Genomic DNA, 17,941 nt, shown 5'->3' on the forward strand with positions numbered 1-17,941 from the left:
TGGAGATAACTGATTGATTGGTGTGGATTAGAAGGACAGTTTAAACTCCCTCAAGGGTAACTGAACCCTGAGGTTTTGGCTGACGTGCGTCTAGGCCAACTGTTAAATAAAATCCAGCTTCCTGATTGGTCGGAATATTTTTAAAAGCAGTATTCCAACCAACCAGGGAGCTGGATTTGGTTTTAATTCCTCCTACTTCATTTATATTAGGTCTACTTGTACTACTAGTAAATCTCTTGGCTTTACTAGTACTACTAGTACACTAAAAATAGTCTACTAGTGAAATATTTTGAGTAGGCTTTACACCAATCTGATCGGCTGTATCAGATCAGTCGATATTTAGCATTTTATGCAATTATTGCGATCGACTGTAATGTCTTAATTTGCCGATCCGATCAATGACGTCATTGTCGTGATGAAACTTTCTGTGGATGCTCTCATTGGATTGTTTTATTATCTCATTTACACCAAAGAGTTGTTTGCTTTACTTGACATGGCTTTACTTGTCACTCGCATTTGTGCACAAATGCGAGGGCAAAAAAGTATCTTGTCAGCCACCAATTGTGCAAGTACTCCAACTTAAAAAGATGAGAGGCCTGTGATTTTCATCATAGGTATACCTCAACTATGAGAGACAAAATGAGAAAAAAAAAATCCAGAGAATCACATTGTAGGGTTTTTAATGAATTAATTGATAAATCCTTCGGTTAAATAGGTATTTGGTCACCTACAAACAAGAAAGATTTCTGGCTCTCACAGACCTGTAACTTCTTCTTTAAGAGGCTCCTCTGTCCTCCACTCATTACTTGTATTAATGGCACCTGTTTGAACTTGTTATCAGTATAAAAGACACCTGTCCACAACCTCAAACAGTCACACTCCAAACTCCACTATGGCCAAGACCAAAGAGGTGTCAAAGGACACCAGAAACACCATTGTAGACCTGCACCAGGCTGGGAAGACTGAATCTGCAATTGGTAAGCAGCTTGGTGTGAAGAAATCAACTGTGGGAGCAATTATTAGAAAATGGAAGACATACAAGTCCACTGATAATCTCCCTCGATCTGGGGCAACACGCAAGATCTTATCCTGTGGGGTCAAAATGATCACAAGAACGGTGAGCAAAAATCCCAGAACCACACGGTGGGACCTAGTGAACGATCAAAGTAACAAAGGCTACCATCAGTAACACAATACACCGCCAAGGACTCAAATCCTGCAGTGCCAGACGTGTCCCCCTACTTAAGCCAGTACAGGTCCCGGCCCATCTAAAGTTTGCTAGAGAGCATTTGGATGATCCAGAAAAGGATTGGGTGAATGTCACATGGTCAGATGAAAGCAAAACAAGTTGTTGTGTTTGGAGGAGAACAATGCTATACCTACTTACCTACTGTAAAGCATGGGGGTGGTAACATAATGCTTTGGGGCTGTTTCGCTGCAAAGGGACCAGGACGACTGATCCGTGTAAAGGAAAGAATGAATGGGGCCATGTATTGTGAGATTTTGAGTGAAAACCACCTTCCATCAGCAAGGGGATTGAAGATGAAACATGGCTGGGTCTTTCAGCACGACAGTGATCCCAAACACACCGCTTGGGCAACGAAGGAGTGGCTTCGTAAGAAGCATTTCAAGGTCCAGTCTCCAGATCTCAACCTCAGAAAATATTTGGAGGGAGTTGAAAGTCTGCTCTAGAGGAGATAGGCATGGAGGAATGGGCCAAAATACCAGCAACAGTGTGTGAAAACCTTGTGAAGACTTACAGAAAACATTTGACCTCTTTCATTGCCAACAAAAGGTACATTACAAAGTATTGAGATTAACTTTTGTTATTGACCAAATACTTATTTTCCACCACAATTTGCAAATAAATTCATTAAAAATCCTACAATGTAATTTTCTGGACTTTTTTCTCTTTTTATCTCTCATAGTTGAGATATACCTATGATGAAAATTACAGGCCTCGCATCTTTTTAAGTGGGAGAACTTGCACAATTGGTGACTGACTAAATACTTTTTTGCCCCACTGTATGCACAAACGGCAAAATGTCTCTCGGTTGGAGTGAAGCGGCTGAGGGCCGGACTCCCCAAGCCTACTGGCTCTAAAAGTGGGAACAGTGTCTACTGTTAGCGTCTGTGTGTGTAGTTTAATTGTTTAGTCTTTTTTTTGAAGGGACAATGCATAGAGACATTAAGCTCAAAAAAGACAGAGATGTTCTATACCAAATTATAGCTAAATTGCTAGTTTCCATCTGTAGTCCCTGTGTGTAGTACTAGTCGACCTAATGCAAATGAAGTAGGGGGGATTAGAACCAAATCCAGCTCCCTGATTGGTTGGAATACTTTGCAAAGCCATTGGCAAGCCTGCATTTGCTTCCCCCACCTCATTAATAGCATATGATGTTAACTATTATTACTAGTGAAACCTTTTACTTCACAAGTAAAGTGTACTAGTAAACCTAAACTGAGCAGAAGAAGAGCATTACTATGGTTGATATCACTGATAAAGAATCTATACTCGAACTTTGTTCCGTCCATGTGTCAAATTTTATTTAAATACATGCAGATAAAGATGTAAATATTGCTCATGTTCAAACAATTCAGATTTTTCTGATTGTGAGAGTAGCATGACCTTCTTTCTTCTTTGTTTTGGTAGAGGATTCCTGTGTCAGAGTTATTGCCTGAATCCCCTCCAGTCTACACACTTGTTCATCTGGTTGGAGGCACTAATTACACCCTGTGGATGACCTCCAGCACTAGACAGGGTGACGGAGGCGTCCAGAGCGAACCCATAACTCTGGTGTTACCAGAGGATGGTCAGTCATACTTTCACAAACACACACATACAGAGAAATATAAGTAAGATTTAAGCTTTAAATACAAACACATAGGAATCAAAATCTGCACACTTTTTTCCAAAACTCTTTAAAAAAATTACATGAAAACTTTGAGATTGTAAATGAAGCCTGAAACTACAGACAAATTATAAATGTTGCCATTGCACATTTTTTACTGGGAGAAAAAAAAGCGCCAATAAAACTAATCTCATTGTTGTTATGTGATTTTTAGAAAAATGGTGCAGAAAACCACCACATTGTGTTATTATTATCATCATTTATGTTTGATGTTGTTAACGTTGTGCTTGTGCCGCGTGTGTATTCACCAGGGTTTGGGTCAATTACATTTTTAAATTACAATTACATCTTCAATTATCCATGTTCAATTACAACTGGTAAAATGAGCCTAAAGAAAAGTGACTGGTAGTGGGATAAGTTGATATGAAACATATTTTGATAATTATCAACTATGTATGTTTAAGACATAGGACTGTAACATCGTTCCACAGTTTTGCGTTTAATTGAATTTTAAAGTATGGCTTGTATAGAATTTCCATGCCAATGACAATTACAAAGTAAATTATGATTCAATTATGATTACAACAGCAATTAATATATTTTCAATTACAATTACAATTCTTATTACATCATAATTATAATGATTTACCAATTACATGATTACAATTATAATCGATCCCAACCCTGGTGTTCATACTGATCAATGACACTTTGTATTGACCCTGTATCTCTGCCTTGCTCTAGCAGTCGCTCTCAGCCGAGCAGCAGAACCCACAGGGCGGCCGGTTTCTCCCGCTCAGCCCAGCCCAGCGGGGAGCTCCCTCCCTCGGGCTCAGTGCCACACTCACACCCTTGGCTTCTCCAAACACACTTATCAACCTCCATTGCTCCACTTTGATATTTTCCTTCTCCTTTATCTTTCCTGTTTTTCACCCTCTGCTGTTTCCAAAGTTTGGACGAAGAACAGGATGAGTATCTCTGTGCATTTCCTCCTTTTTTCATCCTAAAATGTCACTCTGGAAGTCGTTTTCTTTGTTTGTTTCATACATTTCAGAGAACAATTTTGTTGTTGTAAAATCTGACATTGTTTGAATATACATGCTGTTGATTTCCCGTATATATAACAGAGGATGATGAAACTTACGGCCTTTATTTTTCACTCTTAAAGGGATCCTCCACTGTTTTTACAAGTTTGGCCTAAAATTTTTGAAAACAACAAAACACAATATTATGCACCATATTCAATGTTTAGCCTTTTAAAAATGGAACAACTTTACAATTTTAGAGCCTATGTTCCTCCATCTTAAAATCATGTGATTGATGATGTCACACGGCCTCACTGCCTGTTGTAGGGGTAGAAAGGTTTTAAGATTTGATATTACTATCATTAATTTTAACGTTCAATTGTGCCAGGGGTGCCATCTAGAAATGGGTGAAGTGTTCTAGATCACTTTTATGTGCCAATAATTGATATAGTTCAGTTTTTGGTGGGTTCTTTTTGTCTATCAATCATTCCAAGTAGGAATGTAACGATATACAAAAATCATCGGTTTTGCTGATCTTCTGGCAGTTACAAATGCAAAACATAAATTTGGTTGTTCGTTCAAAACTTTAGTAAACCAACAATGTATTTAACAATATACAGAATATGAAAATAAAGTTAAAATAAATGAATAAATAAAATACTATACTATACTATACTGTTGTAAAGTGTTGTAAAGTTGTTGTAAAGTGCTGCCTGGTAATAACAAAAAAATCATAAAATATTATTAAAAAAAATAAGCTCCTCACAGCTTGTTGCCAGCTTTTATCTGCTGCTATAAAGACTCCGATGGCAGTTGTTATAGAGGGTTTTCATGGCGCGTCATCAACCCGGAAGTCGTCATTTTGGAGGTAAGCAGCCGGTTTACAAACACCCCACAAACGAGCAAATCCCGAATTTTGAGAGGAATTGGTGAACTATTGCCGTGTATTTGACTGTACTAATCGGTCAGACCATGACAAACGTGGAGTTTTATTGACTGCCAAAAATTATAACAGATCAGGGAAGAACAATGTCTGCATTTTATAGTCAGTAGTTCTACATCAGGAGAGCAGTGACATGAAACTAGCTCACCGTTGTTGCATCAGTTGTTACTGGTCTATATGCAAACACCGCCGGCCTCATCTCCCGTCTTGCATTTATATCCAGCTTCAGGATGGAAGGAAGCAGCGTTCTCTGAGGATTAGCTTTTAGCTTGGTTGCTAGCCCCGCTCGGCATCCCCACTCTTGCTTCTGATCACACGCATACTGAGTTGTCTATGTGATGTTGTATGTACTGTAGATGGTTCTATATGGGCTTTTCTTACACTATACGGAGAAGTGAGAAAAATAGGATTAAAGTAATTAAATTAATAAAACTTGAACTTAGGTTTTTGATCAAGAGGTTTAGTTTGTTATAAGCCACCTTTCGCTAGAGTTGTGTGTGTAGTTTTACCCTCCTCAGACAGGCCTGGTCGACCACGGGAGGAGACAATGTCATTTTCTAAAAAGTTGCAGACTGCCAAAACTCCAAGAACTCTCAAAAACTCTGCTTCACTTGAAAAACTGCAAAACTGGAAACTGCCGAACTCAACTGCTATGACAAGGCTGGGATACATTGTTAAATTTTTTTCAAATGTTTTACTAAGCTCCAGTTCAAACTGCGATTCAATTGCAGTGTCACGATTCATGTTCTCACTATACGGACTGACACAACCTGACTGCTCACACTACTTCCATACACAACACCTCTGGGTCTTGTTTCCGGAAATGCAACATAAAAATTAGAAGAAGAAGTACTCTGAAGCGTCGCCATTAAAACAGGAGAAGAATAACCCAGAAGTGGAGAGACACTCGCAAATCTCAGCAGAAAGAGCTTTAAAAAAGAAAAGGCGGTGATGTGATGGACCAGGAGCTGACTGGACAGATGTAGGCAGTACGGTCCGTCAATACTAGCAGTCCTGCGATGTTTGCGCATGCGCAGTGTGAGAGTTCAGGGTAAGCCGGTCCGTGGCACTGCTTCACCTGTGAGATACCCTCATGAGGAGCGACTGGATTTTAAACATGTTTGATTTCCTTACAACCACACGATTGCTGATCGGGAGCTGGTCGTGAGGTGTTAATCGCTTCTATGACCCATGTATACGCCACAATGCACAACATGCGATTTAGCAGAGACTCATCCCGATCCCAAGAATAGACGCATGAGTCAAAAATTATGTGTTTCACAGAAAAACTTTTTTTGGACTCTTAAAGTTTAGTTTTTGTAAACATTACAAAAACATCATTATATGATTCATATTGTACTAAATCACTCTTTAAAATAACTTTCCTAAAGGTTACATTCCTAAACAATGAGTTTAAATTAGTACTTAATACTTAAACACTTTATCCCCAAAAAACACTTTGGTTAATCACAAGGAATATGATTGTTTCCAAACATCTCCCTTGGAAAAGTTTAAATTTGTAATTAAACATTTATCACATAAAAATACATATAAAAGATGGCGTTTGGTTTCATTTTATTTTATTCCTTCTGATTTCCAACTCATTTTGGCTTGAAGATTGTCCCTAGAGTCTATTTTTTTCCAAATCAAACTCTTTTTTCTCCCTGGAATGTTTATTCTGTGGGTGCAGGGTGGGTCCTGGAAGATCAGCTCCCAGGATACGACCAAGGTGACAGGATGGCTTGGATTGAAAGGAGTGTATTGTCTATTCTCCTCCTTTCCAGTGTGTGTTTGGAATGTAAGAGTGTAATTACGTTCCAATTGTGCCGGGAGTGTTTTTAACTCCCTGGGACATCTCTTCCTTAGTTAGTCTAATAGAAAACAATGGCATGTTTACAGGCATTGGGGCTATGAGACATCATCAATCACATGATTTCAAGATGGAGGAACACAGGCTCTAAAACTGTAAAGTTGTGCCATTTTTAAAAGGCCATTGAATGAATATGGTGCAAAATAATGTTTTATTTTTGACATAGATTTTCTAATAAATACATTTAAAAGATTTTAGGCCAGATTTGTAAAAACTGTGGAGGATCCCTTTAAGCTGTAATAGAGAGTGTGGATTTAAAATCATACAGAGTTGTAAACTCTGAATACGTTCAGAGTTTCAGCTTGTTCGGTCTTCACGTTCTACTTGTGACATCATCTCTCTGTGTTTGTCTTCAGTGCCGAGCGACTCTGTGCGAAACCTTACGGCTCAGATCTTCAGCTCCACCGCCATCATCATCAGCTGGGATCCTCCCCTGGAGCCCAACGGCCGCCCCTACTATCTACTAACCTTACAGGAGGCGGGCATCCATGCAGAACACCCATCCAACCAGGGGACTCCAGCCATCAACAAGACCATCAAGCACACCACCACGGATAACGTCTTCCTGTTCACCAAGCTGCGGAAGTACTTTCCCTATGTGCTCACGGTTACCCCGGCAACAGGTGCTGGTCCTGCCTACAACCATACCAGCACAATGCACCTCAGGACAGACGACGACAGTGAGTTGACCCACATAAATGTGTCGCTATAAGGCTAAGCTAACACTGGTTTCTCTTCAGTACCCAGTTCTGCTTCCACTCTATGGAAAAATACACAAAAAAGACAACAGAAATACACACAATGACAAAAATTTACAAAACTGAATCAAAAAACAACAAAAAAGCACAAATTGACTCACAACACACAAAATGGCAACAAAAATACATAAAATAATTCCGAAAATTGAGCATTGCCTTTGTTCAAGCTAGCTTAGCCCCTTCAGCTGTCAGTAGCTAGAACCACTGATAGCATTCTTCCCCTAAATTCAGTTAATCATCCAGCTGATCATGTTCCACGCTTCTGCTTCCCATTAGTTAGAGTTAATCACAGCCTGGTTACTGGCCGGTCCGCATCCCGGAACAGTCCAACGGTGATGTGGTTACTGATCGTGACTTTTTTGCTGGCCTCTCCATGGTTGCTGCCACCCCTGGCTCCGACCATTGCTCTCCGGTATACATCCTCACAGATCATCAGACTCAACCACCGCACTCCTCCTTCGCTCGACATTACCACAACCCTGAAACAGCACTGCCTTTTCCGTCGTCACCCCTACATCCACAGAGGCTCCTGCCGCAAACTTTTCAAAAACTTCACAGCCGAAAACAGCATTCCCTCTCTCTGGTCCGCCCGCAGCTCTCACCCTCCTGGACGCCGGCAGAACAACAACATCTGCATACGTCATCTGCGCACCCGGCACATGACCCAACATAAAATCCTGCCCGTTCCAACTTCCACCGCACAAACTTGACAACAAAAGCCTCTCAAGACAGCACACAAGATCATAATTGGCAATAAACTGCATCTACTCTGTCTCACTGAAACCTGGCACAAACCAATGGAATACATTGCATTAAGTCAGACCACCCCACCTGGATACTCCTACATTGACAACCCCAGACTGGAAAAGCAAGGCGGAGGCATCGTTGTCGTCCATCGGAGCGACATTTCCCTCCGCCCGATTCCCATCCCGGCGTTATCCTCATTTGAACACCTGGCTTTCAGACTTCCCAGTTCCAACTCACTCACTGCTGACATTATCTACCGCCCTCCCAAAAATTGTCCATCATTCCTCTCTGATTTTACTGACTTTGTTACCCAATTGTTCTCCACCTCCCCATCCATTCTGCTCTTTGATTTTAACATTCATTATGACTCCCTTACTGCCAAATTAACAACTGATTTCTGGGACATTTTAAACTGCCTTAACCACTCAGCACATCACTTCACCTACACACAACCATGGTCTCATCCTGGACCTGATCAGCTCCAAACCCTCTCACTATCAATAATCTCAGTTATTAATAGACCTCACCTGGCCATTACCCTGGAAATTATTACCCCCACTCCCACCACCAAACACACAAGGACAATAACCTTTCGTAACTTAGAATTACTCCCTCCCAACACTCCCTCCTCCTCCTAATCCAATGCCATCACCTGCTCCCCACTTCCCACAGATCCTACTGCTTCCAATCTTGTACATTTTTACAAACACACCCTCTCCTCCTGCATCAACCAGATTGCCCCTCTCAAAGCAGCCACAGTCTTCTTCTCCGCCTCTGCCCTATGGTACAATCCAAAACTCTACAACGTAGAGAAGCAATGAACTTCAACTTGAACGACTCCAAAGAAAAACTGGCCAGCCGTGAAGCACGTTTGATCTTCACCTGGATGCCAGCTCTGCAACCTCTCCTTCAGTGCTGCATTTAAACCATGACGACATGCGTACTTCCGCACTCTTTGTCCACAAACGTCTCGTAACCCACCCCCACCCCAGCTCCTCCTCTTCTGTCTAATTAAACAGTGTCTTCTGTTGGCATCTAATGTCTGTGCTTTTGTTCAAGGAGTTTTCTGCTGACCGCTTTCTCTGCTTATGCCTCTCCATGTAGCTCATGGAAGAGCAAGGGGGAGCAAAGGGGAGTTCCCTTGCTTTGGGCTTACCACGCAGCTGCTGGAAGGGCAGAGAGGTCCCATAACAGAGCCTTACCACCAAAGCTAAACTGCTTGCTAATTAAAATAATTTGACTAAAGTGATCCTTGCTGAACTACAACAAAAACACAGTGATTCCAGCCACACAAACATGAAGCTAAGGCTAAGCTAACACTGGTTTCTTTTCCCAGTTCTATTTACACTCTATTGAAAAATACACAAAAAAGACAACAAAAAAACCCACAAAGAAGACAACAAAAATACGTAACAGAAAAATATACATTACGATGGCGAAAATACACAAAAGTGAATCCAAAAACAATAAAAATGCAAAAAATTGACTCATAACACACAAAATGGCAGAGAAATACATCAAATGATTCCAAAAATACACAAAACTATAACGTGTGTCTATCTGATCCACACAAACGTGTAGCTAATGCTAAGCTATCACTGGTTTCTCTTCAGTTCCCAGTTCTGCTCCAGTGCTCGTGTCCACCAGGAACCTTTCATCATCCTCCATTGACGTGGCATGGCAGCGCCCCCTGGAGCCCAACGGAGAGATAATGGAGTACACGTTGACCCTCTTTGGCCCGGGGGGTTCAGATACCACCGTAACCATCAACACGTCTACCGTTCTGACTGACTTGCTGCCATACACACCGTACAACCTCAGCATCACGGCCGCGACACGGAAAGGCTCAGGGCCACATCTGATGCTGCAGCTACACACGGACGAAGGCGGTCAGTTGAAAAACAAAAGTACTAGGTTATGGAAAACTTTTAGGATAATTTCAATATTAGTGATATCAACCATTATTAAACTCTTAGTGCTCAATCTAGGTTTACTAGTGCGCTAGTAGACTTTATTAGCAAAGTAAAGCGGTCACTAGTTAGCATCATATGCTAATAAAGGGGAAGGGAAAAGTAAATGCAGACTTGCCATTGGCTTTCGAAAGTATTCCAACCAATCAGAGAGCTGGATTTGGTTCTAATCCCTCCTACTTAATTTACATTAGGTCTACTAGTACTACTAGCTAATCTGTGGCCTTTACTAGTACTACTAGTAGACTAAAAACAGTATACTTGTACTACTAGTGAGATACTTTAGACAAAAATTGTTTACTGGTAAAGGTTTTTTGTGCACTAGTGTGTGAGAAAAGCTTACTAGTAAAGCAAAATCATCAACTAGTAGACAATTTTGTGTCACTATTAGTACAATTCAAAGCTTTACTATTACTACTAGTGACTAAATTGATTCGGCAATATATTGTGTAATTTCAATGCGCAATTATATTGATCCAAAAAATGTCCCAATTCATGTTTTTTAAAGAAAAAAAACCTTTAATTGGGCTAACATCTGCATAGCACATACACTCCTGGTCACTAGGTGTCAGTCAAGCACATCAGACCTTGCTAAACTACCTCATTTTTAGCTTGGAAGTTGATTGCACTTTATTTTCATAAAACATACTTTGATAGATGTATGTTGTTGCTTTATTTCATTTTTTTTTTTTTTTAAGAATTCAACAACCTAACTGAATCAAAATATATTGTAAAAGCGAAAGTTTAACTTTTTTGAAAAATGTATTTTGACAGTTTGATAACCGAAATGAAATAAATTGTATTTCATACAATTTTTCATACCATTTTGTACTTTGTACATTTGTAATTATTGATATTGCGATATATCTTTATGTATATTGCATTGTTTAGTATCCAGGTATATCGCATCATAACATGAAAATTGTTTATTGTATCATCAGATTCATGGCAATGCACATCCCTACTAGTAACACTTTACTAGTAAGCTGTACTCACGCACTGGTGCGACAAAAGGCTTTACTACTGTTATGGCAATTTTTATATTCATCATAATATCGTCAAATGTGTGTTCATGTGTACAATTTGTCATGTTTTAATACATGATGATTCCATTACTCTTCGTACTTTTGAACAGCTGAATCATGTTAGATTAAACAGTACAGATCGTATTGTACTCAGTAGGGATGTAACGATTAATCGTAAGGCAGTTAAAAATCGATTCATAGGTATCACGGTTGATATCGATTTTCTGAAAATTGAATCGCAGTACTTTTTTTAACCACAAGTGAAGGCGGCGGGCGGAGTCTGCTAATACTTTCTTTCTGGCTGCCTTCTACTCTTAAATATGTTAATAAATGATTAATTACCCCTTTAGCACCGAAGGAATATCTGTAATATTACTTGAATATCTGTAAAAGTCACGTTTTTCTATTAGCTCTGTCTGCTAGCATAGCTTCTCTTCTTCACTGCAAGATATCTGCATGCCAACCGACCATTGTTTTACCAGCCCCCTCTGCTGGTCCAAACAAATATGACGTAAATCAGTGCAATCACTATTTTTAAGTCCAATTGTTAAGGCACAAAATACATTTTCAGTTGCACTTTTAAAAGAAAAATAACTATTATGCAGTTTTGCATTGTTTATTATAGAACCAGAATTTTAATTAATAGGCTTCATTTTCATTTGTATTATTCCTTTATTTATTTCATTCAAGATTTATTTTTAGTTAAATTGCATTGTTTTGAATAGTTTATCAAGGAATTCTTTTGACAATGAAAAATAAAAGGAAAATAGTACCGTATTTTCTAGTTTTTTTTTCCCCAAAAAAAAAATTTGTCTACAGTCCCATTTTGTAAAATAAATCGTGAGAGAATCGTATTGTGAACCCAGTATCGTGAATCGAATCGTATCGGGAGTTGAGTGAATCGTTACATCCCTAGTACTCAGTGCAACACAGAGTCTCTGCTGAAGGCCATGCACACGAAGACACACACTATCAAGGATAGATAAGAGTGGCGCCCAATCTTCCTCATAATATACACGTCTTCATCATCCTCAAATGTTTCCACTGTTGGGCATATGACTCCCTCCTTCTCCTCACCTCAGGGTGGAACTTTTTCTGTTATCTGTATAAAAGCTTTAGCTGTGAAACTGTTAGTTAGAGTGGGTCTTGTAACTTGTCAACAAATCCAGATACAGGTTGTCATTTTTGCCAATTTTCAATTGTCAAATATGTATTTGCCTTGCTAATACAGGTCTTGCCTAGTTATTATTATTATATCATATTTATGCTCAAACATCTTTCCACACTGGCTGTGTTTTATTGTCTGTTTGTTGATTCAGGTCCCGAGTCTCCACCCCGAAACGTCACCATCTTCAACCACACCGCCTTCTCCGTGTGGCTGAACTGGGAGCCGCCGCTGGAGCCCAACGGAGTGGTGATCAAATATGGATTCCAAATCCGAGACCTTGTCACACATACCGTCACACACCAGGTATCGTTAATTTCACACTCCAGAAACAAAAAAGCCTGTACACGTCCACAGGAGTTTGTGTGTGTGCGTGTGCGTGTGTGTGTAGAACTCATCCGGTGCCTCCACCATGGAGCATCTCTCAGGCTTCAGACCTCACAGCTCTTATGAGATCAGTGTGTACAGTTACACCAGAGTGGGCCATGGAAATCATTTCAGCACTCCTGTGACCTTTACCACCAACGAATCAGGTAGTCATCTTTTCCTCAACATTAACACACACACTGGGACAGAAATACAACAAACGGTTGGGTTACGAGCTCCATCAGAACCTTTGGAAAACTCAGTAGTGTTAACAACATTTAACTTAGACAATGTGAGATAACTATCAAATTCACATATTCACCAAGTTTTTAGATCAATATTCACTGTTTAAAGGGATCCTCTAAAGTTTTTATAAATCTGGCCTAAAATCTTTCAAATGTTCCGTACTCATTAGAAGATCTATGTCTAACAAAACACATTATGATGCACCATCTTTATTTAATTGCCTTTTAAAAATGGGACTACTTTACAGATTTAGAGCCTGTGTTCCTCCATCTTTAAATCACGTGATGTCACACTGCCTGTAAACGCAGAAGGAAAAGTTACTGAAAGAGGATGTGGCTGTGTTTGGTGGCCGCCTCAGGGCTGCGCACGCCACATACACACCATTAATAAAGTATTTCTTGCCCTCCCTAAGGAAGGGTAAGAAATACTTTGGTGATGGTATTTATAATTGTAATTGAAAAAATATGTCGTAATTGTTATTAGCTTGAAAAATTAAAAAAGATATATATAATTTAATTAAACGATGTTTGTACAGTATATAGCTATTGCGACTTTTTTTTGCCAACTCTTGTCCCTATTTAGACTTTTACATAAGATTACATTATTATTTTTATTATTATTATTTTTATTATTATTATTATTATTATAATGTAAAATGTAAATGTAAAGATTCTAAAATGACACTATAAAATCATCACAACAGACCAAAATACAGAGAAACTACATCAACACTATATCAATAAAAATATATCAAATTGTAAGTGAACTTTAGTAATTGAGAACATAATTGTAAAATGGTTTCAGGGAGAGAAAAAAAACTCTGGTCACTTTGATAGTATACTTGAACATGGATAATTTTAAATGTAATTGAAAAATGTAATTGACTCCAAACCCTGTTAGCTACACTGCTAATCCACAGCCAAGTTTTCGGGGAAAAATCCCCTAGAAATGTGGGATATTGTCCCAAAAAACATACACGTGATGCATGTTGGAGCCAGAAACAGGTCAGATTGATTTTTTTTGTATCAGGATGTAAATTCAGTTTTTTTCGTCCGTTCTCATGGAAAATCCGAGGCCCTACCACAAGTCATCTGTCTAGTATTTCCACATGCTACTTTGTGGCTGAGTGTTAAACATGTTGTATCTGTGTGCAGTGTCCGACGCCGTTGGAAACCTGTCATGTTCAGGAATGAGCTGGGATTCTGTTCAGCTGCTCTGGGACCTTCCAGCCAACCCTAATGGGCAGATCCTCTTTTATGAGGTTGTGTTGGAGAACGACCAGCAGCAGCCGTTGACAGAGCAGACGTACAGTGAAGAGTTCACAGTGACAGGTCTGTTACCTGACCAGGAGTACACGTTCACAGTGACTGTGGTGAACGCTGCAGGACCGGGTCACGGTGCCAACTGTACGGCCTTCACCCTCTCAGAGTCAGGTACTCATCCTCCTGGTTAATGAGTCAGGGCGTTGGTGTTGGGCTCAATAATAATTGTAATCGCGTAATTGATAATTAATTACAATTATGATTGAAATTATAATTTAAAAAATCTGTTGCTGTTGCAATCATAATTTAATTGTAAATGAGTTCAGATAATTGACTTTGTAATTGTAATTTGATAGAAATTTCTATTGAATTTCATAGAAATTCAACAAAAACTGTACATTACAGATCCTGAGCAAGTCCCTTAATGTATGAGTTAGAGTAAATTAATTTTAATGAATTAAACACAAATCTGTGTAACCATGTTATAGTTGTATGTCTTACTCATATATACTTAATAATTATTAATATGTCTGTCATAATAACTTTTCCCACTACCTGTCACTTCTCTTCAGGATCATTTTTATCAAATAATTGAAATCTAGGGGTATAGAGACAAATTGCTTAGACACCCACTACAAAAATATGAATACCAATAATTTAATTGATTAGGAAGCCTAACAAGGTAATCAAGAGATGAGAAACTAAATAGATTAAACAGTTAAACAAATAAATACATTTGACAGAAAAAAACAAGGAGTTTGCAATTATTTCAAAGCACAATCTGTTTGTTCAAATAAATTATTGCAAAAAATAATAATAATTTTAAATCAGTGTTTTTTATTGAGGTGAATGAGGCGAAAAGAGTTCAGAGGGATTTCTGACTAGAAATAAATAAAATAGAAATTTCATCTAGGGATATACTGACAGAAAAAAGGCTCAGACACCCACACCAAATATATTAACACCAATATGTTCATTGATTAGGAAGCCTAACAAGGTAACCAAGAGATGAAAAACAAGTTAGATGATAGATAATATTTTTTTGTGTATTTTACAGCTTATTTAAGACATGGGTCAAACTGACCCGTTATCATATGATATGCTAACAGAAAGCTAACACAAGGAAAGTTATGTTTAATAAGGGTTATCAATTGAAACTGACTTTCAGGGGGTGTTACACCCCGAAAAGGGAATAAACACATTAGGAAGGACACGGGAAAACAATTAAGATTTTATAACTTTTATTCGTGACTATTAACTATTATTTTATTTCTCCTGAAAAAAAAAGAAGAAAGCTCAGGAACCTAAAGAACAGAATAATGTTAAACACAAATAAAGGACACAAAAAAAAACCCAAACCATCCCATATCCTTAAACTAATTAACTTTAACCAAAAGTTAACCTGGTGGGCCGGCCAAAAAGAAGAAAAAGATGCGGTACTGGGCCAACCCTATACAGGGCCGTAGAAGCCAGTACCACATCCAAACTAAGAAAGAAAAAAACCCAATCTACTCCTGAAAACCAACTGAAAACGAAAACAGGACAGCCGGTCCCATCAGAAACAAACAAAACATACCTAAACCCCAAAAAGAGAAGCGCAGGTGGAGGAGCAGGAACAGACCTCCGCCCAGCTCCGCGTCTGCAGGTGAATGAGCAAGAGAGAGAGAGCGTGCACTCCAGGCCCAGCCTATTTATAGGCGGAGCCGTAGGCTTTTCAAGCGCCTGAAACAAAAAAATCCTCAAATTGGAAAACAGTATAAAAAATAAAGAAGAGGTAATTTAATCACAACAAAAACTACCTTATAACCAAGAAATAAAAAGAACAATGTCTTAAAGTCATATAAATGTTTAATATAACACAAAGAAACTTGCAAATACCTAACAGGGGGTAAATAATAATTGTAATTTTAATTGTACCGTAATTGGAAAAATGCCGGTCACCACAATGATAATTGAATTGTCATTGAATATGGATAATCAAAGATGTAATTGCAATTGAAAAATGTAATTGACCCTAACCCTGCAGTGCATTTCAAATGTAATACAGCGTCAGTAATATATGATTAATCCTGCAGTTCCAGCTGCTCCTCGCCTGTTCATCGTCTCTCAGGTCACACCCAACAATGTGACACTTGAATGGGTGCCGCCGCTCTCTGTGCCAGGGCTGCTGAGAGAGTATCACATCATTGCACAGCTGCTCTCCACTGTTTGTGAGTCAAATATACCAATTAGTGCTCAGCAGAGCCCAGAGGAGGATGTGGGCCCAGAGTGCGTGGATCACACCATCCCAGTGTCGGTGAACGCTTCGGATAGCACAGAAGAACAAAGCCTGACCATCTCATCCCTGGATAAATACAGATACTACCGCTTCAAAGTGGCTGCTGTGACCAATGCTGGGACTGGAGAATACACACAGTGGAATTATGCACGCACACTGGCTGGAAGTATGAACACAACACTCCACAATTATATAGCATTGTTTTTGTAAATATCTCACCTGCAGGCTTATGTAAACCATGTTATGAAGAACAAATATGGTGAATAAACTCCTGCTGTGCAGGCAGGAAGTGCTGGAAGCTTTCCAAAATAACTGAGAGTGCATGGGTGTAAATCCCTTTTCATTATTGGGGGGGACATTAAACAGGTACATTTTAGAAAGCAATTACTGAAGGGTGACATAAAAATAAAAGTGCTACTTTTTCCAATTGGAATATATCTCTGTGTTTTAGCGTCACTTTTACTGTTGTTTTTATACTGTTTTAGCTTAAATTTTATTGTGGTTTTATACTATGCTGTTGTGGTTTTATTATGTACTGTTAAGTGACCTTGGGTGACCTGAAAGGCACTGAGGTCCAATTTATATGTTAAACTAAAGCTAAATGATACACAAATCTTTACAAAAATGATAAAGAACAAATTAATATGCCACAAAATTTAGAAATATGCAAAACTCCAAAGCAGTATGATAAGAAGAGGATTAGGGCCTCTGAAAAGAGAAAAAGAAAAAAACAAGGTACATTTTTTTTTTTTTAATTTTTAATGTTCTGAGAAAAAAAAACAGAACTTTGAGATCAAAGTCAGAATTTATAGTATTGTTATAGTATAGACTGGGCATGTCGTAACTACTCTTGTACTACTCCATAATCAAGGGATTTTTTAAATTTCGTCCCCATGGTGACTTTTTTTTTTATTATTATTTGCAATTACAATGGGATTTTTTCTGGGTACAGCTTCATTGAAAGGGGGGACACAACCCCTGCGTAGCACCCCTGGGATTTGCGCCCCTGCGGGCTATTAACATCTGCTTCACTAAACGTACCATGAAGAGACCATGATTATACACCCAAAGCCTTGCATGATGTCTGCAAAGTGGCCTGTAATCATACGTTAACCTTACCATGTCCTGAATTAGAATGTTTAATTTGATTATAGAATAAACTCTGTGTAGTTTAAACAGCTACCTCCTCTGCTAGCGTTAATTCAGTGTTAATTCAGCATCTGGAAGGGAATTTCATGTTTGTGTTGATTTTAAAAGCTGTTATTTTTTCTTTCCCATTGCTCACCAGAGCCTGACGCTCCTCCTCGCTCTTTAAAAGTGATCTCGACCTCCAACAGCCTCCACATCACATGGGAGCTCCCAGTCGTTCTCTCTGGACCCACTTCATATCTCATACAGGTGACTTCATCCACTCACCTTTGTCCAAAACATGTT

At 39.0% G+C, this 17,941-nt stretch overlaps 1 protein-coding gene across 6 annotated transcripts in view; it reads left to right on the forward strand.

Annotated features, from left to right (window-relative positions):
- ptprq (protein tyrosine phosphatase receptor type Q) overlaps positions 1–17,941 on the forward strand; it is a 91,723-nt gene that overhangs the window by 48,399 nt on the left and 25,383 nt on the right. For all 6 annotated transcript variants that reach the window (XM_028450723.1, XM_028450724.1, XM_028450725.1 and 3 more), the window contains 8 exons: positions 2,654–2,813; positions 7,047–7,370; positions 9,809–10,084; positions 12,510–12,661; positions 12,747–12,888; positions 14,122–14,400; positions 16,305–16,673; positions 17,796–17,905. In XM_028450723.1, coding sequence (XP_028306524.1) covers positions 2,654–2,813; positions 7,047–7,370; positions 9,809–10,084; positions 12,510–12,661; positions 12,747–12,888; positions 14,122–14,400; positions 16,305–16,673; positions 17,796–17,905 — 1,812 coding nt within the window. The remainder of the gene's footprint in view (positions 1–2,653; positions 2,814–7,046; positions 7,371–9,808; positions 10,085–12,509; positions 12,662–12,746; positions 12,889–14,121; positions 14,401–16,304; positions 16,674–17,795; positions 17,906–17,941) is intronic.

This window comes from Gouania willdenowi, chromosome 6 (genome assembly GCF_900634775.1).
Source record: "Gouania willdenowi chromosome 6, fGouWil2.1, whole genome shotgun sequence".
Taxonomy (NCBI): domain Eukaryota; kingdom Metazoa; phylum Chordata; class Actinopteri; order Blenniiformes; family Gobiesocidae; genus Gouania; species Gouania willdenowi.